This window comes from Heteronotia binoei, chromosome 14 (assembly GCF_032191835.1).
Source record: "Heteronotia binoei isolate CCM8104 ecotype False Entrance Well chromosome 14, APGP_CSIRO_Hbin_v1, whole genome shotgun sequence".
In the NCBI taxonomy this organism is placed as follows: Eukaryota; Metazoa; Chordata; class Lepidosauria; order Squamata; family Gekkonidae; genus Heteronotia; species Heteronotia binoei.
Window position 1 is genome coordinate 14,725,721 of NC_083236.1, and position 27,378 is coordinate 14,753,098.

Sequence of the window (27,378 nt, forward strand, 5' to 3'; positions counted from 1 at the left end):
CAGATGATCGTATTGGCATTCTTCAAATGGGAGCCAGGAACGCTCATGCAATTTGTAGGCCTCTCCCTAGAAAACAGTCTTAGAAGGAGAATACTGATTAGGGACAGAGATTGCAGATTTTTTTTCTTTGAATGCCTTGTATAGAACAACATTCTTTTTTCATGAACTCCTTTTTAAGATTCTGTTTTTCTAAATTTGAAAGATGTATGCAATTTTAGTTGATGGCAAGTTAATCCTTTATTGTCGTTATGTTGGTTGTTTCCCGTATGCATTTATTGCATTTAACATTTTTTTTCCAGTCGCAGTTTGGCAGAAGCATGCTCAGATGGGGATGTAAATGCAGTCCGGAAGCTACTGGATGAAGGAAGGAGCGTAAATGAACACACAGAAGAAGGGGAGAGTCTCCTTTGTTTAGCGTGTTCAGCTGGTTATTATGAATTGGCACAAGTGAGTGGGTAGCAGCCAGCTAAACAGTTCTTGTGTGCTCTGGAAGTGAGAGGTCTTTTATGTATAAACTATTTTAGCTGTCTTCATTTTTCAGTGGAAAGGGAAAACTTCCCTTTACCTATAGGCATAAAAGAAATAAGTTGGCATTCCTAACATATTCATATTGGCACTCTCATGCTGAAATTTGTAGCAAGCCCAAGAGTAACTTACATGCAGAACAGTTTATTTTGTTTAGGGGTTTGGGGGGGGGGGCAGGGAGAAGAAGCTTAATTTGGCAAGATCTGACCATAAAAACAAAGTTGTGAAGGGAGCCCATGCACCAGAATTTTTGGCATGTCACTGATTGAAGATGAATTTTTGATGATTGCTTGCTAGAGCTAACTTTTATGATGTTAGCACAATATCTGTGGTTGAGATGTACACATGCAAATATTAAGATGCACCCAAACTTGCCTTGTGTTCCTGACACTAGCAATTCAGTGTCTAGCAGGGAAGGTTCTGTATATTAACCTGAGATATAATTTATTTTCTTTATTTCCTAACTAATTACTTTCTATTGCGGTCTGTGGAATACAGAAAAGGTGCTATGCTATTCTCCCTATTTGTCACTATTTAGCAATCAAGGAACGTAGTGGGTAGTGTGCAAATCTGGGTTCACAATAGAAGTTGACCTTGAAAGTAATTGTTTTACTGTCTTTTATAGATGAGGTTTGGCTCTGTTTATGTGATTGTAAATTCCCATCTACATTGTGGATGCCCTGATGCTGTGCTGCACACAGGGCCAGCTTTTGTTTCCTGAGCTACCCCCTCTTGCAGAAGGAGGAGTGCTGTGAGGTTTTTTAGAGGTGGCAGTGGTTCTGGAGAACAAGCTTACTATCTCTGTTTAGTCCATATCTTTTGCCTGCATAGCCCTATTCTTATTTTGGTTATCAGACTTTATGCAGTTGTTACCAACAATTCTTAAGGGCTGCTTTAAAAATTGGAGCAACAAAATCTGGAAAGATCATGAATTTACAACTTGATCTTGCACCTGTTTTGTGGCAAAAGTGGCTATGGACAGTGGATTTGGAAGCGAATGATTGTTTAAATTGTGTTGGGAGCCTAGCAATTTGGAAGAACTTCAAGTTGAGCAAATGAACTGGAACTGAGCAGCTTGAATATGGGTCATCTTAGTTATAATACTTGCTTCTGTACTTGGTAATAAGCATTATTAACTATTTAAGTCAGCTGTCACCGTAGCCTCTCAGATGAGTGTGACAGTGATGCTTCCTGCTCTTCTCATACAGGGGCTCTCTTCATAAGCGGTGTGAAGTGTTCCTCCAGTGTTAAGGCTTGAGAGAGAGAAAGAGAGAAGGCAGTGAGGACAAACAGGTGCCAAGTCAGGAGACAGATATTTCAGAAGATAGATCTTAGCTAAAGGGCTGGTCTGGGAGACACTTCCCTCTTCCTACCTAGAATCAGTCCTTCTGTCTCTGAGGTAGCCTGATTAACTGGATTAAACTGGTTCAGGTCACTCTTGCTGTTGCTTGGAGGACAGACTAAAGATAGAAGAGACGTTGATGTGCTCTAACTGGCTAGGCTTTCTCATCTGCAGTTATTGAATCTTGAGATTAGCTGCCCCTTGTTGCCATAGCAGAGCACTGTTGTAACTTCTAGCCTCTCTCTCTCTCTCTTGGTGTTAAGGCTGAAAGATGGGGGCAAAAAAGACAGATGGGGGCAAATGCAGTTCCCATAATGCTGTGCTTTTTTTTTTTCTTGGACATGGTATGGAAATGGCCATAGCGCAGGCAGGTGCAGTTTCTGCTTCTTGGCTAGCCAGGGCTACCACACCAGTAGCAAACTGAATAGTTGTAACAACTCTCCAGAGAGCTTTGGTTTAGTGATCTCCCCTATTTCAGTGCTTTTCAGCTTGGTGTGGCATCATCTTTTTTCTTCTGTCATAGGCTGTATTTCAGTTTCTTCCTCTTTCCCTTCCAGCTTCTGTGTCTTTCAAGCCCTTTGAGCTGGACTTGTATTCTGAGCAAGGCCTACTAATTGCTTTCTACTAGGGACTACATAAAACACAAATAAATAGTCTTTTGGCTAGACCTTTGATTCCTCTCCTGCACTGGGAGAATTAACAAGGTGAATTAAAGGCAAAAAGATAGGAAAGCAGAAAGATAACTATAAATCTTAATGAGCTTCTGTTTCATTTATGCAGGTTTTGCTTGCCATGCATGCCAATGTTGAAGATAGAGGTAATAAAGGAGACATAACCCCACTCATGGCAGCAGCCAGTGGTGGCTATGTGGATATTGTGAAATTGCTGCTTGTTCATTGTGCTGATGTCAATGCCCAGTCTTCCACAGGTAAGTGTACTTAAAGGCCGTGAAGCATTTTTAGAAATTATGTACTCATGTAGGAAATACATATCAGTTGCATTATTAAACTTGTAGCTTAGGTCAGTGTAAGTGTCCTTCCTTTGACCGAACACTTGAATGAACCTAAGCAGAGAAACAGGGTCAGCTGTGGTTTTGAACCCTGCCTTTTTCAGAGTTTACCAGTGTTTATTAAAATCTTAGTCATGCTGGCAGCTTTCTGCAAATGTACAAACGCTGTATGGATTAAAAGGTGATTATGTTCACTTGGCCTGTTTTTTCTGTGCCTGATGTTTACTCCTTGGGTAGGTCCAATCTGTGTGATTTGTACCACTCAATGTTATGGTGTGCAGATTGCTTAGATAATTCTTAAGTGAGTTGGGTGCTGTGCCCTTTGTAAACTTTATAGAGAGTAAACTGGCTGACCCTGTGCAGATGCTGAAGGAATATTCCTGCAGACAAGGTAGGGGCCTTTATATACTTGGGAGAGTCCCCAGCTGTGCAGAAAATGACTCTGTAAATCAATTTGGGAGGAGACTGAAGGAAGAGTAGGGTTTCCTGATTATTTCCTGATCTTCATCGTGGTCTCTGTGCAGTCCCACATATGGGTAATCCGCAGGATCGGCCCCGACCTCGGAGAATTCAAAGCAATCTTTAAATTTGGCGCGCCTTCTCCTCGTCCTGGGGAGGAGGCACCATCTGCGCATGCCTGGACGAGGGGGAGGCGCTAGCCCACTCAGTTTCTTTTTTACCGCCGTCCGGATCATACCTACCTCGTTGAGTCTCCTGCTTCTTCATCGCAATCTACCTTCAACGTTCCTTTCCAGCTTTCTTCAGCTTCTTCACTTTACTCCTTCTGGTATCGTATTTAAAAAAAAAAAAAAAAGCCTTACTATTTCAGTCTTCTCCTTCTCTACCCCCCCTTCCCCTCCTTTCCCTCCGGGCGGATGGAAGGAAGAGACAAAATCACTTTTAAACGCTGTGTTCGCTGCTCTGCTAAAATCCCCTCTTCTGACGGACATTCCTTGTGCCTTTTCTGCCTCGGCGAGGCGCATCATACGGATTCCTGCCATCACTGCATTCAGTTCGGCAAGCAGGCCCGTAAAAACCGCGCCGCGCGGCTTAAGAGCCATCTCCTGGAATCCTCCCTTCGACCAGATATGTCTCACGCGGCCCACCAATCTACGCCAGCTTCCCTAACTACTACGGGAGCGGCGCAGCCGGCAGCTTCCGTGGCTCAGGTTCCCTGCAAGCTTAAGTCCGGAAAACATCCTAAAAAATCGGATGACTCCAAAAAGCGCCATCATTCGGATTCGACTCATTCGGACTCGACCGGCCTTAAAACAGCGAAGAAGCCTAAGACCGTTCACAAGTCTTCCGACTCTAGGCCTTCGACTTCGAACCCGATGACAACCTCCAACGTCTCGATTCCTATCTCGCCGGGCTCGAGATCGACTTCGACCCCTGCCATTACGCCGCTCGAAATAGTCCGTATCTCGTCTAAATCGCCTTCTATTCACGGCTCTCCACCGGAGAAAATACTGGACATTGACTCACCTAAAAGCCAGCGTCTCAATACTCTCGATGTACGCTCCTTCCGTGAAGTACCTCTGCAACCTCTGTCGGCCCTTTCCCTGACCAGGGAACCTTCGACTCCTAAGGATGTACCACTCCGTCATCGAACACAACGATCCCGAAGCCACCATAGGGAACGTTACTATTACTATTCCCCTTCGAGGTCCAGATCGAGGTCCAGATCGCCGTCTCCCCGGGACCGTCGGAGACATCGAAGATCTCCCTCTCTAGACCCTTATCGTCTGGCGGAGCCTAGGTACCGTGATGATTTCCGACAAGACTCTCCTCGACGCCATGATCGAGCCTACAGAGATCATCGAGACCGATACTACGATTACTCTCCTTACAGACGCTATCTCTATGAGGAGCGACCTCGACACAGAGAAGAACCGGCTCGCTACATTTCTAAAACCAAACCAACTTCTCCAGCGAGGTCCACTTCTTCGGCTTCAAAGAAACAGCCTCCTACCCTAGAACCTCCGGCCAAACCTCGGGACGAACCCGATATCGACTCCGAAGCCGAGCAATCCGACTCTTCTCATTCTTCGAATTCGGATCCTCACTCTCCACTCTCTGACATAGCCAAGCCGGCAGAACTGTCGCCTTCTGAAGGTCCTAAATCCTACCTGGACCTTTTGGCTAATATGGCCAACTCGCTTAATATCAAACTCACCTCTGATGCCCCCAGAGTCTCTGACGTTGTATACGACCTAGTGAATGCTGACCTTCCTGCTGGCTCATCCTTCCCCATGCTTCCCGTTCACCTAGAGACTCTCAAGGAAGCCTGGGACAAGCCGGCATCGGTACCACCAACCTCCAAAAAGGTCGAAGCACTCTACAAGGTCCATGCTCCAGAATCTAAGTTTCTGTTCAACCACCCTGCACCGAACTCTATGATAGTTCATTCCTCCTCTAAATCCAAGCAAACCAGACACCCTGTGCCTCCGGAGAAGGAAGGCAAGAAACTAGACACCATCGGGAGGAAGATTTACTCTCTTACCACTGCCACGACAAAAATCCATAATTACATGGCATATTTTTCAGCCTATACATTTAACCTGACATCTTATCTCAACACTCTGATCCCTTCCTTACCGGAAGAGACACAGAAACCAGCTACCAACGCCCTGCAAGAGATTGCCAGAGTGTCCAAGCAACAAATTAACACAGCACGCCACGCTGCTCAATGTTCATCCAGAACTCTAGCCTCAGCCATAGCTCTACGCAGGCATGCCTGGCTCAGATCCTCTTCGCTCCAACCAGATATTAAGTTCAAAATCGAGGATCTTCCCTTCCATGGTCTTGGACTGTTTAATGCCACCACAGACGACATCCTCACCAATGTAGACGATAGCCGTAAGAGAGCCAAGAGACTGGGAGTCACTCAGCCTCAACCTCATCTTGCCAAGCAAAGAAACTGGAGACCTTACTACTATAAAAGCTCAAGATCTCCTAGACAACCAGAGGCATGGAAACGTAAGCCTCCTCAATCCAAACAGCCCTATCAACAAAGGGCTCGCCCACAAACCTCAAAGAAGACCACTCCTACCACCAAACAGTCTCTTTGACTCCCCTACCCCCCTAAGACGTCCAGATATTCTGCTTCAGCCACATCATCACTCAGACATCCGTCTCCTACCCTTTTACCCCAAGTGGGAGTCCATAACATCGGATTCATGGGTCCTCGCCATCATCCACAGGGGTTATACAATAGAATTCAGATCCACCCCAAAACATCACAGATTCATCACCACACCACCTTCTGTACCTCTTCAAGCGGAAATCTCCTCCTTGCTGGACAAGGGTGCGATAGAACTGGTACCGCCTCAGTATCATCGTACCGGATTCTACTCCCGCTACTTTCTGGTGCCGAAAAGAGACGGGGGACTCCGTCCTATCCTCGATCTCCGCAAGCTCAATCTCCATATCACCTACAGGAAATTCCGCATGATTACCCTTCAGTCAATCCTGCCTCTTATCCCAGAACAAGCCTGGATGGCATCGATAGACTTACAGGATGCATATTTCCACATAACAATCACTCACCACCACAGAAGGTTTCTGAGGTTCGCCATCGGAGATCAACATTTCCAATTCTGCTCTCTCCCTTTCGGTCTCTCGACGGCGCCGAGAGTTTTCACCAAATGTATGGCGGTGGTGGCTGCAACCCTGCGTCAACGGAAAATATCAATTTTTCCTTACATAGACGACTGGCTGATCGTCTCCCCCACAAGGGAACAACTCCAACTGGACGTCTCCACCACTCTTTCTCTTCTAGCCACCTTCGGCCTCCAAGTCAACACAGCAAAGTCCAAGTTGACCCCAACTCAATCAATACAGTTCATAGGAGCAAATATTTCTACAGTCTCCCAAACAGCTTCTCTACCTCAAGACAGAATGCACAGCATCCAATCTCTAGCCAACACAATTATCGCTCACCGCTGCCAAACAGCACTCGTCTACCAGAAAATGCTGGGTCTAATGGCAGCCACCACTGCAGTCCTCTGCTTTGCAAAGCTCCACATGCGCCCTCTACAACTATGGTTTATCAGGACTTTCCACCCTCAGAGGCAGCATCAGTCCATATTACTGACTCTTCCGTCTCACATCATCCCATCCTTAAGATGGTGGACGATACTACATCACCTCTCTGTGGGAATGCCATTCAAACAGGCACCTCCCTCCGTGATCGTCACCACAGATGCTTCCAAGTGGGGATGGGGAGCCCACTTGGGAGCCTTCACAGTTCAAGGCAAATGGACGAACTACGAAAGCTTGCTCCACATCAACTGCCTAGAGCTTCTTGCGGTCCACAGAGCTCTGAGGTCATTCCTTCCATCTCTACAGAACTCCCACGTCCAGGTAACCTCGGACAACATAGCCACTGTCTTTTACATCAACAGGCAGGGGGGCACCGCCTCCATCAGACTATGCAAGAGAGCACTGACTCTATGGCACTGGTGCATCAGCCAGGGCATCTTTCTCACAGCAGTCCATCTACCAGGAATCGAAAACGTACAGGCAGATGCCCTCAGCCGTCAGCTGGTCAACGACCACAAGTGGTCAATCAGCAAACAATACCTCCTACCGATCTTCAAGCTTTTCGGCACCCCGGAGATAGATGCGTTTGCATCCCCATCCAATGCCCAGTGCATCCGCTTCTACATGAGAGGGCCCCCGTCACACCTCTCCTTAGGGGACGCCTTTCTCCAATCCTGGAAGGGAGCGCTTCACTATCTCTTTCCTCTCATAACCAAAGTCCTGCAGAAGATACAAGTGGATCACACCAACTGTATCCTAATAACTCCTTGGTGGCCTCGTCAACCCTGGTTCACCACCCTCTTGCTTCTGTCCAACAACACATTCCTTCAGCTCCCTCAAGTACAGGACCTGTTATCCCAACAGCACGGCAAAGTCTGGCACCACAACCCAGCGACGCTGAAACTGACTGCCTGGAAAATCAGTTTTTAGACTTTCCTCACGACGTCCGTCATATCCTAGTGAATTCCAGGAAGCCTTCCACCAGAAAGTCCTACTCATTAAAGTGGAAACGTTTCTCCATCTATGCTTCCAAGAATAATTTTGACCCTGCCCGAGCTACCATCTCTCAGGTTCTATCCTACACTCTCCAGCTTTCTAACGCTGGACTTTCCTACTCCTCTCTGAAGGTCCATCTTGCAGCAATATCGGCTTTCCACCCTCGCATCGAAGGCGTGACAGTCTTTTCCCACCACGCTACAAAAGCTTTCCTCAAGGGCATTATTCGCCTACACCCCCCAACTAGACAAATCCTACCGACTTGGAGCCTCTCTCTCGTATTAAGCCAGCTCATGAAGCCTCCCTTCGAGCCTATGGCATCTATCCCACTCCACCTGCTGTCCTGGAAAACGGCACTATTAACTGCACTCACTACAGGCAAAAGAGCCAGTGACATTTGTGCACTCAGGGCAGACTCACCGTACACCACTTTCCATCATGACAGAGTGGTTCTCCGCCCTGATCCCGCCTTCCTGCCTAAAGTCGTCTCACCCTTTCATCTAGGGAGACCCTCAACCCTTCCAGCCTTTTCCCAACATCCTTCGGATGCAGGTCAACGGGCTTTACACAACCTAGACGCACGAAGAGCCCTTGCCTTTTATATAGACAGGACTCGACAATTTCGTAAAGTTCCAAGTCTCTTTGTTGCTTATGCAACTCATAACAAGGGCAGTAAAATATCTACCCAAAGACTTTCAAAGTGGGTTATCGCTGCCATTGAACTATGCTACCAGTTAGCGAAACAGCCAGTCCCGGAGCACATAAGAGCTCACTCCACCAGAGCCGTCGCTACCTCGTCAGCCTTCCTGAGGGGCGTCCCTCTAGAGGACATCTGCGCTGCTGCAGTTTGGTCCTCCCCATCTACCTTCGCCTCGCACTACGCACTCGATGTCCGTGCCAGGCGTGATTCATCGTTCGGGCAGGCTGTGCTACGTTCCATCTTTGACTGAGCGGTTCTCCACACTTTACCGTGAGTACCTCACTCTCTGTTACCTTTCTTAACCAAATTTATCTTGCAGATCCAGCACCCTCCTCCTGATGGAATAGCTCGCTAATCACCCATATGTGGGACTGCACAGAGACCACGATGAAGATGGACAGGTTTCTTACCTGTAACTGATGATCTTCGAGTGGTCATCTGTGCAGTCACACATACCCACCCAGCCTTCCCCGCTGCTGGACACTTCTCAACTTTAATTTTCCACCTTTTCGGCGGCGGCAAGAAACTGAGTGGGCTAGCGCCTCCCCCTCGTCCAGGCATGCGCAGACGGTGCCTCCTCCCCAGGACGAGGAGAAGGCGCGCCAAATTTAACGCTTAAAGATTGCTTTGAATTCTCTGAGGTCGGGGCCGATCCTGCGGATTACCCATATGTGTGACTGCGCAGATGACCATTCGAAGATCATCAGTTACAGGTAAGAAACCTGTCCTTCTCAACTTGTGAAGGCTGGTCAAGGTTTATACCATGAGGTAAGCTGGTGGAGTCCTTGTTCCCCATAGTTAGGAACCCAAAAAATTATGGCTTGGTTTAGCAGCTAACTGAAACCGGTACTGTGCGGTTGGACTATGTTGTTAGCAGTGCTGAGTGATTGCAGGCTTTTCTATAGAAAAGGTTGCATCTGTGACATAGAATTTAAAAACTTGTTAGTGTTAAGATGCCACAAGGCACTTTTGTCCTTTTATTGAAACGTATTCGCTCCTCTAAAATGTATAGATTAGTTTCACAGTGCTGCTATAACATTAAAAGAGCATCTCCATTTTACTTGTAGTTGGGGGAGGAGACAGCAGTAGGAATTATGATGTACAGATTGTAATCACGATGAACAAAATGATTAACTTTATGATCAGGTGACAAGAGTGAGAAAATGGCCATCAGATCCCGTTTTAACATGTCTAAGCCTCTCCTTGGTTCAATTGAGACAGAACTGGAGAGTTATCTTTGCATGTTTTCTCCTTTTAGGTAACACAGCACTCACTTATGCCTGTGCTGGGGGATTTGTGGACATTGTCAAAGTGCTGTTGAAAGCAGGGGCAAACATTGAAGATCACAATGAAAATGGACATACCCCATTAATGGAGGCAGCCAGTGCTGGTCATGTGGAGGTTGCAAGAGTGCTTCTGGAATATGGTGCAGGAATCAACACTCACTCCAATGAGTTCAAAGAAAGTGCCCTGACGCTGGCATGTTACAAAGGTAAGGTGTCTTCAATGATTGTAGGAAAAGATAGAGATAATCGCATAGAACGCTGATAATACCTGCCATACTACAGAAAACATGCCATGTAATTAAAAATTTTAGGCACAATATACTTTGCATAAATTCAGTTAAAATGTTCAAATGAGAAAATCAGGAAATAGCAAGGTAAGTTCCACAGTTCTAAGACAAATGCTTCTGATGTTTGAATGGCGGGAGTATTTCCACACTAATATTGTGCAAATATTACATGGATAGATATTTAAAAAGAAAAAATTTATAGGATGATATGTTAATGTGTATACTGGCTTGTTTTGGGGAATTTATCAGGGTGCAGTGTTCTGCTTTTGGGGCAGTGGGTGGGGTGGGGATTACACTTGTGGCACAAATAAAATTATTGAACTCTTATTCTGGAGTAAAAGGGGCTCTTGATCTGTTCAGTGCTTGATTGTTTAGAATGTTAATCTTACAACTGATTGTAGGATGGTATCATTTTGATACCCTTAGGGAATGTCCACAATAAAACTCACCATCCTTGAATATTTGGAATGCTTATTCCTACAATGGCAGAATATTGATAGAGTAAAGGTCTTTAAGTAATGGTAGACCAAAAGCTACCTTAAGATCTGAAACATTTTTTAAAAAAAATTCTAGTCTAAAAAGACACTCAATACAGCTTGTGATGAAGATGCAAAATCAAAACAATAAACCATCAGTAACAATAAATGAATAACCCAGCCATAAAATCAGAAAAAAAACAATACAATCACAGATTAAACTGTTAACTTGATAGTGTAATAGGTAAAAAGTAACAGAAGAAAACCAGAAGTTTTTTGGGGGGGAGCGGTTAAGTATGGAGAAGAGAACAGAGTAAAAATCCAAGGGAATGGCCAGTCCCAAAGATCTTAATGGACTATGATGTATATATAGGAGCAGTTGGTTCTTTAAGTGTCCTGGTTCTGGACCGCTTAGGTATTTAAAAGTGGTAATAAGCTCCTTGAATTGTCCCTGGTAGCAAATCCACAGCCAGGGAAGATTTTTTAGTAGTGGCAGACTGGGTTGTCCAACACCATCCAGCCATCTTATTGCTTGTATTTGGGAGCATCTGTTAGTCAAAAACAGTCTTCAAGATCACTTTCACATAAGGCACATTGTGCTAGTTCGAACTGGATGTGATCAGGGAATGGATAATTGTGGCCTCATCTTGCCTGTGGGAGACAGGCAGCTGATGCTGAGCAAAAGTGATGCAACTTGCAGAGGATACTTAAGCATCAGTCTTTAATATTCAAAAAGAGTTAAAAGATATCTTTGCTAATCTCCCATGGAAAACATTTTTGTTGTATCTGCTCAAGATTTAAATTTCATTATTGGAAATGCATCATAACCTATCCCAGGTCTCATAATAAGAGGTTCTCTTTGCTTCTGTGTAGGGACACAGCTGTGCACTACAGTTGGAACTGCATTTTCCCTTTGCGCGCACACCCCAACTGTATAGTCTGTGTACATCAGAGTATGTATAAAGTTTTCTGTAGAAAAGTTATTGAGTCACTCACTTCAAATCACAGGCTTAGTAGCAGTGATGGTGTTAAAATTCTAATAGAGGGTGAGCATTTGTCAGGTTTAGTGGCTTTCTTAGGTGCCTTGCAACTAAGAAAGGTCCTTGGGAAAAACTCCCCCAGATATCTCCACTCACTGGTTCTGCCATTCAACTCCAGTCCATACTGTATGGGAGCAACTCCCACACAGTTTCAGATACATCTAAAGATCATCTTGAATTAGAGAATATGAAGAAGCTTTATGCTTATACATGGACACACCTGTAGCATTGCAAGTACATAGGTTTAACTGTTTAGGTACTGGATTGTTCATTAGGGTTTAATCTGTTTTATTTTTGAAGGTCACTTGGATATGGTTCGTTTCCTGCTTGAAGCTGGAGCTGATCAAGAGCACAAAACGGATGAGATGCACACAGCTTTAATGGAGGCTTGCATGGTGAGTGACTACAGGAAAAAAAATGTGTGTTCTGAGATCTGGGGAAGAAGTTTTTGCTCTTAAGAAATGAAACACTTCTTAAAAAAAAAGACTCAAGAATGAATGAATGCCCCTGCCAATATAATATAAAGCACGTTTAGCAGTTTCAAAATTACAATTAATATTTGCCAGGTGCTTATCGCCAGGAATTGTGTGAGAGAGTACATGTATGTTTTATTGTTCTGTAAACTGGGAGGTGGAGGGTGAAACCACAAATACATACAATAATCCAAATAAAAAATGAATGCGCCAGTTTGGTGATTGCATATCTGTTCCACTAGTGAGAGGAGACATAAATAAAATTTTATCTTTGAATTGATCTGCACAGCCAATGGGACATGGAACCTTATGAGTAATACAAGTAATGAAGTGCTCCAGCGATCTCTGTATGGAGGTTAAATTATGTCGAAATAGATGAATGGACAACATGTTCACAGCAAATCATGAACATTAGGGTTTGTAGAATCTTTCAGGCTCAAGTGCCGTGTTCTACTGGAGAAAGTTTTCCTTCCAGAAGAACACGGCACTTGAGCCCGAAAGATGTTACCAGCCGTGAAAACCTGAAATTAGGGTTTGTAGAATCTTTCGGGCTCAAGTGCTGTGTTCTACTGGAGAAAGTTTTCCTTCCAGACGTTTCGTTCTCGGCTGCGGAGAACATCCTCAGTGGCGTTGCAGCTGGAGCAGGCGCTCTGACCTTCTTGGCTGCTGTGCATTGAGGTCAATGAAGGTCAATGCACAGCAGCCAAGAAGGTCAGAGCGCCTGCTCCGGCTGCAACGCCACTGAGGATGTTCTCCGCAGCCGAGAACGAAACGTCTGGAAGGAAAACTTTCTCCAGTAGAACACGGCACTTGAGCCCGAAAGATTCTACAAACCCTAATGATGTTACCAGCCGTGAAAACCTGAAATCTTTGATAAATCATGAACAGTTTCTGTGGGTGTTCTAAACTAAGTGCATGAGCAGTTTTCAGTACTTTCAATGTTTTCTTAACTGTAAACAATGGTAGTGGTTGATATATTGCTTTAAAATTGTTGTTAAGTACTATTCCAACAAAATAATATTTAATATATCTAGTTAATTAAAACTGCATTGAAGTAATTCTGAAGAGATTGGGATTTCATTCTTTTTTTAGTTTCATATTAATTAAAAACAAGTAGCTGGTGACTTACGTTTTGAACTCACAATAATGCCTGTTAAGGAGCAGATGGAATGATAGAGAAGGATGAACTTTTCTTACTTTTTCACAATGCAAGGGCACTCAATGAAATGAAATTGTGGGCACTCAATGAAGTGAATGAGCAGCAGGCTTAGATAAAAGGAAGTGCTTCTTCACCCAAAGAGTAATTAACACGTGAATTCACTGCCATAGGAAGTGGTGTCAGCTACAAGCGCAGACAGCTTCAAGAGGGGATTAGATAAACATATGGAGCAGAGGTCCATGCGTGGTTATTAGCCACAAGGTATAGATGGAACACACTGTCTGGGGCAGTGATGCTCTGTATTCATAATGTGGGGGGGGGGGGGGGGAGAACGGGGGGAGGGTTTCTGAAGTTCTGCCCCTGCTGGTGGATCTCCTGTATCCATTTGCTTTCCTTGGATGCTTACTTGGTTCTTTCATGCATCTAATCAAATTGACTCTAGTTTATAAAAGTTTGTACTAGAATAAAAACATGCTAATCTTGAAGTGCCAGTGTTTTGTAGTGGTTAAGAGCAGTGGACTCTGATCTGGAGAAATGGGCTTGATTTCCCCACTCCTCTCCATGAAGCCAGCCGGATGATCTTAAGTCAGCCTCAGTTCTTTCAGAACTCTCTTAGCCTCACCTCCCTCATAAGCTGCCTGTTGTGGGGAGAGGAAAGGAAGGCGATTATAAGCTGCTTTGAGACTCCTTAGGAGAGAGAAAAGCCAACTTAGGAGAGTATAAAAACCAACTGTTCTTCTGCCACAAGGCTCTTGTTTAGTCTTGCTGCAGCAGACTGATGCAGCTGCCCCCCCTAAATATTTTCTGTTGGTGATATCTTCAAACAGTGCAAAGGGCTTTTTTGAAATGGTGCACTATAATACACTTAAAATGAAATGTGTAGAGAACACAATTTATTTTAATCTGAGCACATACTAGTTTTTAGTATTTTCTGGGAGGGATTTCCTTCATTAAGTTATGCTTTTATTTAACAGGATGGGCATGTGGAAGTAGCTCGTTTGTTGCTTGATAGTGGTGCTCAAGTAAACATGCCTGCTGATTCATTTGAATCTCCACTGACGCTAGCTGCTTGCGGTGGACATGTGGAACTAGCAGCTCTGTTGATAGAAAGGGGAGCAAATCTTGAGGAAGTTAATGATGAAGGCTATACTCCATTGATGGAAGCGGCTCGGGAAGGCCATGAAGAAATGGTGGCTCTGCTACTGGCACAAGGTATGACAACGGTTTTACTTCTGTAGCAACTTATGCCTATTTACCTTTGTATCTGCCTATCCCTTGGCAAGTGAGAGAGACTTCTTGTTCGTTTGGATCTGTATGCTGCTGTCGTCTTGGGACTATAAGAGATGACTGAGAGGGGAGGTGATGATTCATCTGGCAAGGAAATGGTTGTGAGAATCCAGATTGGTCTAATAGCTGCTGCTTCTGCACAGAAGCTGTACTGCTGAGGCCACGTCCTCTGACATGGAATGCTGTTGTCGTCGTTCGGACTTCTTCCAGCTTTATTTTGTTTGGTTTAGAAAGCCAGTGTAGTGTAGTGAGTTAGACTAATGAACCAAGGTCTGGGAGTCTCCAGTTCAGATCTGTACTCTGCCTTGGAAGCTTGCTAGGTGATTGACATAAACTACTTTGGTCCCCATTGGGAAAATGGTGGGATGTAAATGAAATAAATAAATCGTAGGTGGGTTGGCTGAGAGCATAAGAGGGAGCGTGGTTGTAATATTGGCTGATGGGATATGCAACATTTGAAGTTTTCTGTAGGTCTGCTGTGAGGTTTGTGCACAGGCATGGGGATATGGTAGTGAAACTGATGAAGTAGTCTCTGGCTTGCTGAAACTGCCTTGTTCTTCTCTGGCCATGGTGTGGACTTCATGGTATCCATGGGACTGACCCAAGATACAAGGAAGATCATAGATCCTCTCCTATTTTGAACTGAACAGGTTTCTTGTTATCTGGTAAGGGAGCTAGAAGTAAGATCCCTCATATTGGTGTACTGAAGGCATGAGTGGTACTGTCACACCCTTCACAAGGATGAGAATAGGCTGTTCCTGGAGACTATTGGATCAGATTATTTTCTAGAAGGATTTTGATGGCAACTTGGCTAGGGAATAAGCCTTTTCACAAGATAGAGCTCCTAGGCTTAGTGAGGACTTGTGTGATCTTATGGAGTGATCTTATAGATTGCTCTTACAGGAAGACTATAGAGCAGGGGTCCCCAACCCCCGGGCTATGGACCAGTACCAGTCCATGGCCTGTTAGCAACTGGGCCATGGAGCAAGGCAGAGGTGCTGCGCCACCCCTTTCACCCCACTGCCCCTTCCACCCACCCAGGACTCAGGTGGACGAAAGAAGCAGCATGGCCTCTCTCCGAGGCTGCCTCCCCTTGCAGGGGTCTGTCTCCCCTTGAAGGGGCAGCACAGCAGCGAGCTTCACCTACCCCACATTTAGACCACCATGGGGGCCAGGGATGGGGCATGGGAGCAGCCTGGGGCAGTAAAGACCCCATACACACACACCAGTCCGTGGAAAAATTGTCTTCCACAAAACCGGTCCCTGTTGTCAAAAAGGTTGGGAGCCATTGCTATAGAGCACATCATAGAGTTCATTAGCCCATGTAGCATAGTGGTCTGAGTGTTGGGCTAGCATCTAGGAAATCCAGGTTCAGATCCCCAGACTGCAGTGAGCTTGTTGGGTTGACCTCCACATCAGTCTCTCAGTCTACCTTAGCAGGTGACTTTGAGAATAAAATGAAGAAGGGAAACTCACATAGACCACTCTGAGCACCTTAGAGAAGAGGCTGGATAAAAAATACACAAGATAGATCTGAAAGGATCAGAATCTGTTACAAAGGAATAATTTAGGTTAGCGCATCATCCACTGAGATTACAGGGGAGAGTAATTAACTGGTAACTGACTTTTTTGCAGGGTTCCTTGTAGATGAAAGCTTTCGGATCCAGTTCAAAAGCAAATAAAGAATTAGAGGCGTTAGAAGCACTGTCTGGTCAGCTTGTTTGGTTGTTCAGGTTAATGTTGGCAGGCTAATAGGTCTTTGGTAGAGGGGAGGGCAGTTTTACTGGTCTGTGAAAGGAGACTATGGTATTAGGCCTCCTTTAGTAAAAGACAGTCAAAATCATTATGAGCCAGTGTCAGATTTTAATTGGGAGAGGTAGGGAATTGAACAGCTTTGTTTTTCTGAATGATATGTCTGCCCTTGATTTGTTTCAGTCTAGTTCCATCCCATCTAGGTAACTGACAGTTGTTAATCTGGTAGAGAATGTGTGCAGATGGATAAAGGCAGCACTTTGCAATGACTGCAGATGCTGTACACTGGCGTTAAATAATCTAGAAGGTGGAGTCGGTGTGCAGGAAGTGGCTTCCTGGCGGTTTCAGTCCTTATCCATGTGTTTTCAGGGTCTGAATTGAATCACTGAGAATTGTTCGAGCGCTTCAGAGATCTGTTCTTTCCTCATGTCATTAGGTCACTTAATTTGACCATTCATAACTTTGGTGTTTGGTGTCATCAATACCAAGCCCTCTCTTCTTTATTAAATTAGTCTCTAGAAGTAACTGTGCCTGTCCTAGACTGTTGCTCAAGTGCTGTGGTCAGGTTTTAAGAGCACAAGAGAGATGATGGGGGTCTGAAAAACTGATAGTTTAAAGGAAGGTGTATTGCAAGCTTTGGGTAGAGTAGCTCTGCATCAGTAGACGTGTCAAGAATTTGGGGAGGGTTGGATTATGGCTTGGGCTGTAGGTTTCTGTTTTCTTGGTTTTAAAGGTTAAAAAAAAGGTAGACCCCTGTGCAAGCACCAGTCGTTTTCAACTCTGGGGTGACATTGCTTTCACAACGTTTTCACAGCAGACTTTTTATGGGGTGGTTTGCCATTGCCTCCCCCAGTCATCTACACTTTCCCCCCCCAGCAAGCTGGGTACTCATTTTACCGACCTCGGAAGGATGGAAGGCTGAGTCAACCTGGAGCTGGCTACCTGAACCAGCTTCCACTGGGATCAAACTCAGGTCATGAGTTTCTTGGTTTTATATAGTGTTAATTGCTATGCCTGTGTACAAGCACACTTCATTCTCCACTACGTGAGGGGAAGTGGTATAGAAATAAATATGATTATAGTTTTAACTCCATTAGCAAAATAGTACAGCTAATTCTGTTAAACCTTATATTGGAGACAGTTACCCAAATTTCAAGAAAAAAATGTGCTCCATGACCGTAAAGTGTAATTCCTAGTAAAGCTGAAGGCAAAGGCAATAGGGATGCTAGTAATTTTATGTAATCTTTTCATTGTTTGGTTCATAGGTGCAAATATCAATGCACAGACTGAAGAGACACAGGAGACTGCTCTAACTTTGGCATGCTGTGGAGGTTTTTCAGAAGTAGCTGACTTCCTCATTAAAGCAGGAGCTGACATAGAACTTGGTTGTTCTACACCTTTGATGGAAGCAGCGCAGGAGGGCCACTTAGAGCTGGTGAAATACTTACTGGCTGCAGGTATGTTTATTAGCAAATTAGGATGGTTATAGAAGATGTACAATTTATAGCAGGTGGGGCAAGTAATAGTCCTCAAGGCTTCTTTAGTTTTTGGGTGGCACCTAGAGATGGGCAAGAACTTCATGACGAACCAAAATTTGTACCCAATTCTGGCCAGATCAGTGCTTGGAAGGCAACTTTGGCATGCATATGGGCACCAAACAAATCTCTGAACTTTTGGGTGCAGCTCAGAAAACAAAACTCACCCAGAAACTCTAGTGCGAAAATGCTAGTGGGTGTGTGTGAGTTTTCCAGCCTTAAAAACAGAGGGACCCTCCAAAGCTTAACAGGCACTGCTGCTTTCCAATAACAGAGTTCCTTTCCCATTTGTCACAGTGGAAGGGGATGATCCATATAAGTGTAGGACAAGTGCATGGTCCCTCTGTTTGCATTTTGGTTCCTGGAACTCTTTATGTTGTGATTCGATTTTTGTTTGTTTGCTGCAAAAAGAGGGGTCAGGATTGAAATAAGTTCCTCTTTCACATAGTATGTTTGTTTAGCAAGATTTTTCTGCAAGCTGTCTGCTCCCTTTCTTTTTCTTCTCATTTTATCCCCCCTACCCCACTTTGGGATGCAGTAAGATGACGAAGGATTGCTCTTTGGGTATTTTTTCTTTCAGACTGCTTTGGGGGGGGTGCCTCAACTTAGTTCTCTGACATTTTAACCTCACACACACACATACTGGGCTACTTTTTGTTTTGGAGTGATCTGTGTTTGTGAGCACTGACTTTACTGCTTCCCACATGCTGACCTGCTTCTCCTTAAGAGGGTGATCTGTGTTTGGCAGCCTGCCTTGAGGGGCTTATTCCAGAGTTACTGCCTAGGGTGCCTTCCCTTTACTCCTCTCCATTTCAGACACCACCCTACTCCTCCTCGGGGCCTGACCTGTGGCTGTCTGTCTTGTTCCACAGTTGGCGTGCCTTCCCTTTGCTCCTCTCAATGTTAAACATCACCCCACTTCTCCTTGGGGTCTGATCTGTAGGTGCTTTCTGGTGATAGATGGCAGCACCAACATGCAGACAGCAAGGGGTGCATGCCTCAGGAATATCATTTGCACGGTGCACAGGCTACACCTGGTGGTGAGCAATGCCCTTGGAGAGAACTGCTAAGGGACGATGGGACGCTGCCACCATTGAGATCAGGCTCCTGCTGGAGAACTGCTGGTGCCTGGCTGGCCACTTCTCGCACAGCTTCAGGGCTGTGCATCTGCTGTGAGAGGGGGAGTAGCAGGAACTGACTCCTCCATGATGTGGCCACCTGCTGGAACTCCACCTACGCCATGATTGCACGTTTGGTGGAGTAGAGGAGTGTGGTGCTGGACATTGTCTCCTCCATGACCATCCAGCATGGGGAAGAGGCGCTCAGCATCAGCTCCTACGGCATGCTGACTGTCTCTCAAATGGAGCGTGTCCTAAAGCCATTCCAGGACACCAGCAACATGCTCTGCTCCTGCACAGCCATCCTGAGACAAGTCATCCCTCTCATTCAAGGGTTAGAATAGATGCTGGACTCTGTGGTGCAGTCAGACACTGAGGGGATGCCGGTTCTCATGTGGGTCAGGGCCTTGATTGAAGGCGAAGCTGCCCTTGTTGTGGGGGTGACACATGCAAGCCAGCTTGTACTGCAAGGAGACCCCGCATCAAGGGCAGCTTTATCTTCTGTGGTGTACAGCTGTTTAGGTTCCAGAGCTATGGGTGTGGCAAGAGGCAACAGCAGGCGGAAGAGGCTGGGGAGAAGCAGGAGGAGGAGAGGATGGATGAGGATGTACGGCCCAATAAGAGACAGGCGAGCCAGAATCCCCACTTCTGGCTGCTGGTTGGGATGTCTGGAGAAGTGGCTGGGGAGCGGGGGCGTGGGGGGCATGGCTTGTAATGGTGGAGGATTCCATCAAGGTGATGGCCAGAGAGTGCCTTGCCGAGACCTCTGAGATTGGTTCTGTATGTCCTGAATAGTGGCCCAGTTTTAAAAGATACTTGAAACTGAAAACATTACAAGAGCAATTTGATATCTGCTTTTTGCTATTAAAAAAAAAACAACCTCTACCTGTAAATAGGTTTCAGAATCCTGACAAACTTTATAGTTTTTATCAGACTTCTAATTTATACCTTCACTGTTGACGTCTGTCATACTGACACTCACTAAATAATGTTTGTTGAGCAAGTTTGAATGCGTTATGACAATAATTCATTACTTATCAACAGGAGCAAATGTTCATGCTACAACTGCAACAGGAGACACTGCTTTGACCTACGCCTGTGAAAATGGACACACTGATGTTGCAGATGTTCTGCTTCAGGCTGGTGCAGATTTAGTAAGACTTCAGTGTCTTTAAAGTATTTTAGCTTAACAGCATTTCCCCCTCAAAACAGGAGCTGTATCAGCTACCTACTTAGGGCATGGGGCAGGGCTATTCTTAATGCTGTTGGCATGGACTTACAGGTTCTTTTGGGTCCCAAAGCAGCGTTTGAGGGTACTACATACACATCTGGGTAAGACTCCATTCTCCGTGCACTAACTTAGTACTGTGCATGTAGGCATTGACACATCACATCAGATCACTAAGGCTGTTGCTGCAGGACTTGGGATGGGGCTAGTACTACCTTTTGGTGTTAACGTCACACATGCCCTGAAGTTCCTTGCTTTAGCAGCAGAACACCATACAGATGTTAGTCAGATCATATAAATTACAGTTTCTAAATGTTATGTTTCTAAACAGGAGCATGAATCTGAAGGCGGAAGGACACCACTAATGAAAGCTGCAAGAGCGGGCCATCTATGCACTGTACAATTTCTTATTAGCAAAGGTTAGTAGTGTTTGTTGAATACTTGGCTATCAGGAGTGTTATGCATAAGGAATCTGTTTTACTTTATGGCAGCTTGCATTTCTAAATTAGATTTTTTAGATTTAATACATAATCACAAGTAGATTTTTAGAATTAATACATAATCACAAAACTGCTGTAACAGTGAAGTCAGTGCAAGACAAGGATTCCCACATTCAGTCTCAATCAGACAGACAAAACATGATCAAATGATATTTTATTTGCAAGTTCATTAATTTCTACAACATTTAGTGCTTTCAGCAGCCATTCTGTAATAGCTGGAAGTGAAGCTTAACAGATCTTGAACCAACAGTTTTATCAGTGTTTGAAATTGTCTAAGTAAATCAAAAATAAAATTAGTAAAAAAAGGAAACCCAAATTTCAGCATGATGGCTAACATCTGGTGTATACAATGTCTGTTGTTGGAATCTCGTGAACAGCCACACCAGACATGACAGAAATCTATGTGACCACTTTTACACTCACAACTTTTATAGAGCTAGATCCAAGTGGGATCTTTGTTTTATAGAGCTAGCCATTGGTTGTAAGGTTGTATCACAGTGATTACTGAGAGCTGTCTTAATTGATGTATAAACACTCTGCAACATCTTGTATCATAGGGAGGTTAATATAGGAATAGATACTGATAAGAGAACATAAGACCAGCCATGCTGGATCAGACTTGCTTAACATCCTGTTTAACACAGTAGCCAACCAAGTGTCCTTGGAGGGCCCATGAGCATGACATGATGGCCAAAGCCTTCCAGATGTTCTCCCTCCTTGAGACAGATAACAGCAGCAGGACTAATTAGGGCTTTGTAATTTGACCTTGGCCCAGATGCATATGGGGCAGATGTTTTTAATGTTGATATAATATGATCTTACCAACTAATTCTAGGCAAAAATATTGTTTGTGGCAGTGTGTACCTTCTGAAGGGTCTAGATTTTATGCAAGTCCAGTCCTGCGTAAAGCATGTTATAGTATGAAGATATGGATGACTGCAGTAATGGAACCCTTCACATAAACCTGTAGGTGTCACCTTTGTGATTCTAGGAGCATTCCACTAATAGTCTTTAAGACCATATTGAAGGTCCTGCTCCATCCTCTTGCCACCTTGGTTTTAATTCTGGAGGATCTCAGAACTGATTGTCCCTTTCATTGGGAAAGAACCGCGGGAGGCGGGTACATAGATATGGTGCTGTTTATAATGTGATTCCTCATATTCTAAAAGTGGATTGTTTCTGCCCGACATGGGTAGGAAGGTCTTCAAGATCATTCAAAAGGGAGAGATAAATGCACATGTATTTAGCTACAAAGTTCAGCATAAACTAGCAAATTCAGAGTTTATTGCCCATTGCACCAAAGGAACTGTAGTTCTACAAAGGTCCCATTGGAAGAGATGTACTGAATACCTATCTCTTTCTTTCTTAGAGATCCCCATCTGATGTTGCATTTGGGGAAAAATAGCAAGTGATTCCTCTAGATTCCAGTAGTGAGGTTTCCACTCAAGATGTGGCTATTTGATATTTCCTGCCAGGATCTCCTCTTTGACAAATAGAGAAAGGGAGTGCCCTGACCACTTACCGTGCAGATTGTCTCATTGCACAGGATTGAGTGATTAGTTATTTAGGTAGAGTAGATCACTAAGAGCTCATCAGATAAAACAAGCCAGTACTCATTCATCAGAAGAAAGAGATCCTTAGTTCAGCAAGTGGCAAGGGAATGAGCGGTTTGTTAAATTAAATCAGCAGTTAGTTTCCAAAGTAAAATCATTCCTTTATAATTTTTCTCATAATTCTTTATAACAATTTCCAGAAACATATTGTAAATATAAATTATAATCCTAACACATGCTAAATCTCTACAGAAGTGAGCCTTTATTGTAGTATTATGTCAGAGGAAGTGTTCCAACTCCACTCTCAAAGTTGGGGGTGGAAACAGCCTACTTGGACTCCAGAGCTTCAGGAAGCTGAGCCCACCATTCAACTGTATTGATAGGCAGGAACATTCCTCAGAAGGGAGAGAATAGATATAATTCCCTTACATCCACTGGCGTCATTCCTTACTTACTAGAACTTTGTTGATAACTAAGTGTGTGGGAAGAGTTTGCTTTGACAATTTATAATACTTAGTATTGATCTACAGTATTTTCCTGAGCGCTCACAGTGCTTCATATTCTATTATTTATTCAGTTATTAATATCTATAATACAGAAGGATGGGAGACTGAGAGGCAGAAGCTAGCCCTAAAATTTGTGGTTGAACCGGTGCACAAGGACTCAGAATTCATTCTGTTAATTGCTGGATTACCTTCACCTTCTCGCTGCAGCCCTAAATTCCCCCTGCAACGATCCTGCTGAGAGATGGGGAGGGACCACATCTGCTTGGCATTGTGGCAGAATTTATTTTGGGTTGGCCCTCTTTATGATCTAGAAAGTCCTAGGTTTAATCCCCAGCAACTCCCTTTTAAAGGACCAGACAGTAGGTTTTGTGAATTACCTCCACCCTGGAGAGCTGCTGCCAGTCTTGAGTAGACAACACTGACTTTGATGGACCAAAAGGTCTGATTCAGTCTTAGGCAGTTTCATGTGAATCATGTGAGTGAGGTTCCTTGGAAACAACATAGGGGATTGGAGTTCTGCTGCAGGAGGAGAATGGCCAGAAATTCTCTCCCCCTTCCATTATTGAGAACTTTGCTGCATAAGTAAAACAATAGTTCAGTAACACAGTACATATGAACATATGAAGCTGCTTTATACTGAATCAGACCCTCGGTCCATCAAAGTCAGTATTGTCTACTCCGACTGGCAGCAGCTCTCCAGGGTCTCAAGCTGAGGTTTTTCACACCTCTTTGCCTGGACCCTTTTTTGGAGATGCCAGGGATTGAACCTGGGACCTTCTGCTTACTAAGCAGATGCTCTACCACTGAGCCACCGTCCCTCCCCATGATGAGTATGATGAGTATAAGTGGTTGTCAGTTGTTTATCCTTCAGAGTTAATGTCTGCCATTAAAAATATATTTGGAAACTAAAAACTAATATGGAAGATCCCCTGAACTGTGTTTTTTCTTGATAGGTGCCAACGTTAACCGGGCTACAGCTAATAATGACCACACAGTTGTATCGCTGGCATGTGCTGGGGGCCATCTTGCTGTTGTCGAACTGCTTTTAGCTCATGGTGCAGACCCCACTCATCGGCTTAAGGTATTCTATGTCATTCAGTTTGAGATTACTGTATATGTATTTTTTTATTGGTGTAGGGCCAGAAAATGCTCCAGCTACTGACCTGACCTTGTAGTAAAATTTGAGACCTCTGCTTTGCACACTGCATAAAACCACTAATGCTTTCATTTTTGTCCCGCTCAATTGTGTGTCCCAGGATGGCTCGACAATGCTTATTGAAGCTGCAAAGGGTGGGCATACAAATGTTGTTTCATATTTACTGGATTACCCAAACAACGTTCTGTCTGTCCCAACCGCAGACATGTCTCAGCTCACACCGCCATCTCAGGATCAGTCTCAGGTGAGCGGCAGATAATAACAATGGAAAACATTGTTTGTTTTTGCATGTTTAAATATGAAATGTGTGATTGGAAAGCAAGTCGAGTGAAATTCAGTCTGCTGTTGGCTGCTTACAGAACATAGTGAAAGCAGTTTTGTAGCCTGCAGGAAGTAAAGAGGCCTCTCTATAAGCCTCTGTTGTTTAGTTAGTCAGGTACTGCATTTCTGTACTTGTAGTGGCTCAACCTTCATGTTTGATGCAGTAGGTAATGTCATAGCTGAGATCCAGACATAGTTAGAAAATTCCTATACATTTCAATGGGTGAGAGTTGAACACATCTACTGCAGTATTCTATATTCCTTTAACTGAAGTATCATTTTGGTTAAAGAGTGTGTCGTTCTGCATGTGATAGATTTTTTAAAAGGCTTAATTTAGAATTCCTCTTAAAAACATTTAAAGCGCATAACATTTTAATAGGAAATATGCTTTTATCTTAAAGCTAGTGAAGAGACATTTGAGCATGTTTGTAATGCAGAACATTTTTGAGATGGAGTAAACAGTTTGGATGAAGTTGAGATCCTTAAACTTACTGACTAGAATTTTTCCTCTGAGTTGAATTTGCAGGTTCCACGTGTACCAATGCATGCACTTGCCATGGTTGTACCTCCCCAGGAACCTGACAGAACCCCTCAAGAGACCCCTCCTGCACTTTTGAGTCTCCCCAAAGGTTAGTGTTCAGCTGTTTTTAAAATTAAATTGTATATTACATGTGTGGGGCATGGGAAGGATTTGGAATTGGATATTGTGTTGTGCAGTCTGTTTTAGGCCATCTCAGTAAGCTTTAAAAACACATTGGCAACAATCCAAATACTTCTTAGGCTCATGACATAGCAGAGCAGCAGTTTTATCTCTTTTCCTTGAATGGCTAAACCCCCCCCCCCACATACACACATAAAAATACATAAATACCCTATATCACATCACAAATTGTGCTTAAAACTCCTTGCACTGTTCAAAGCATTTTGTCACATTTAACAAAAACAAGTACTAGTCACTGCCTTTAGAATGTTTTTGGTCATTTAACTGCTTTGCTTTGGAGAATTATATGACTGGTGGTGTTTTTATATTTGATTACTTGTATGGAAAGTTGTCTACTTGATTTCTTAACAGTGAGCTCTGCTTCTGCCACTTCTTATTGTATCTGCAGTACTAGTCAGACAATCTATGTATTCATTACCATTGTTGATTGTAAATCAAGGCAAACGTTAGGTATTTTTGCAGAATTCTAAGTACAAACCTAGAGACTCTTGTTAGCAGTCTTTAAAGCTAAGGGTTCTGTTGGACTGCCATATGTGGCAGGTAGATTGTATGGATTGTATGTTGCACCTGCCTCTTAAGTCTTCTAGAAGACTTTCATCAGTTCTTAAATTACAGCTGCAATAGACATATGTGATCGTATAAAATAATTTATTATTTTGTTTTTAGAACTTGTTATAAGGCCAATTAATGTAACTGAGTAAAGCTACTTACTAAACAATAGATAATGCTAGGTGGGAAGTGAAATGAACTGAGCCAGAAGCATGCATAATTGCTGCATGTGCATTGTTGCCAGAAGTGTGCTAGATGCTGTGCAGAACATAGACTTTCCTTTGGTCCTTCTCTGAGGGCGTAAGATTAATGGAACTGAAAGGGAAATAAATCAGATTATGCAGAAGCATTTTTAGTAAGCATGTTTTTTCCTGTGAGAAATGCGGGTTTTTGAACATGGTTCACAGATCTTATTTTTTCAAGAAATACCGGGTTCAATCCCAGGACATTTGTATTTGAGTAGACAGTACTTCAGCTTGTACCGCAAGGTATCTTGCTTTTCCATGGGTTCATCATGGAGCTGCAGTCCTATGTTCTGCCTCCTGCCCTGTTTCTGTGAGTCTCTCAGACTTCAGTCACTTATTGGGTGGTGGGGGGAGGGGGGAAAGATGTGTTGACAAGCAGTTCTCTGGATCCAGCCACTTGTTGTGTCTAGATTTAAATAGTGTTTATTGTGGACTTAAATAGTATTTGCTTGGAGCATTATCTCAGGAAAGCTAATAAAATATGCTAATATCGGGTCTCTGTACCCTCTCGTTTTAAAAAAATTGAGATTTAATACAAGGGCAAGTTCTGTGCCAAAGCTGCTATATTGATTACTACTAAGATTAATATATTGGGGCCATTTAGAATGTCAACTAAAAAACCTTGCTTAATTGTACTGCACTGATTAGTGGCTACTGTAGTCATTCACTGCTCAGTTGCCACAGTGTTGAGAGGTCTCTAACTTGAGAACAAAAGGATCTGGTTCCACTTTTAAATAATTACAGAATTCTTAAGTGTCTAGTAAGCATGAGAATATCAGTGAAATTTCTATAGTGGAACCTCATGGTAGGTCACCTATCTGCAGAGCAAGGTTTGTGTACTTGTTTCAGTTTATGAAGGAAGAATAAAACACCAGCCAGCACTGTCGCTTTTGTGGCCCATTTTAACAGTTGATATGTTGATTACTTTAAAATATTAATGTACTGTTTAAGGGATTCTGTGGTGGCAAGATCCTATGAAAAATGTAAAAAATAGAATATAAGCCAAATACAACAGGAAAAATAATACAGCAGCCATATAAAAAAAATAAGTGATGGCAAGCTACACTCATCCTCTGTCCTCCATTCACAATTTCTTGGTCCATGGTGGAATGGTCAGAATGACTTTTTAATAAATAGTAATATATTACAGAAGTCAGAACATGTTGCTGATGCAGCCACCCAATGCTAGGGTGTGGTCGGCTTCAAGTTAAACTCTGATATACACAGAACTGATTTAGAATTGGAAAACTGAATTCATTTGAAGAGCGGGTATGCTATGTAGCCAAAGAAAAGGCCTTGTACCTGCTTTAATGTATATCTTAACATGCCCTGATAAGTTGCATGAGAGACATTATATGCTTTTTGTAATAGCCATTTTTAAAAAACATCCTACCCAGCCTCTCGAAGGTTTATATGTCTCATTAAAAAAAAAATTACAATAAGACAGCAGATGAGAGTTCTAAAGCAACATGATTTGTCAATGAAACCAGCAAATAAAACTGCTATGTGATGTTTGCAAAGTATCACTGGGGAGGAAGCACCTCTTCAGGTAGAGAACTCCATAAAGTGG

At 43.6% G+C, this 27,378-nt stretch overlaps 1 protein-coding gene and 1 non-coding gene across 11 annotated transcripts in view; one reads left to right on the top strand and one right to left on the bottom strand.

Moving 5' to 3' along the window:
• Positions 1-27,378, top strand: part of ANKHD1 (ankyrin repeat and KH domain containing 1) — a 143,660-nt gene that overhangs the window by 44,671 nt on the left and 71,611 nt on the right. For 8 of the 10 annotated variants that reach the window (XM_060253966.1, XM_060253959.1, XM_060253960.1 and 5 more), the window contains exons 4-14: positions 300-447; positions 2,648-2,795; positions 9,875-10,108; positions 12,006-12,100; positions 14,312-14,549; positions 17,642-17,833; positions 20,074-20,183; positions 20,589-20,676; positions 23,770-23,897; positions 24,073-24,216; positions 24,808-24,922. In XM_060253966.1, the coding sequence (XP_060109949.1) occupies positions 300-447; positions 2,648-2,795; positions 9,875-10,108; positions 12,006-12,100; positions 14,312-14,549; positions 17,642-17,833; positions 20,074-20,183; positions 20,589-20,676; positions 23,770-23,897; positions 24,073-24,216; positions 24,808-24,922 (1,640 nt within the window). The remainder of the gene's footprint in view (positions 1-299; positions 448-2,647; positions 2,796-9,874; positions 10,109-12,005; positions 12,101-14,311; positions 14,550-17,641; positions 17,834-20,073; positions 20,184-20,588; positions 20,677-23,769; positions 23,898-24,072; positions 24,217-24,807; positions 24,923-27,378) is intronic. The other 2 variants (XM_060253961.1, XM_060253968.1) reach the window with 1 other exon arrangement.
• TRNAT-AGU (transfer RNA threonine (anticodon AGU)) lies at positions 23,563-23,629 on the bottom strand. The gene has a single exon. It is a non-coding gene; the product is annotated as a tRNA-Thr (tRNA).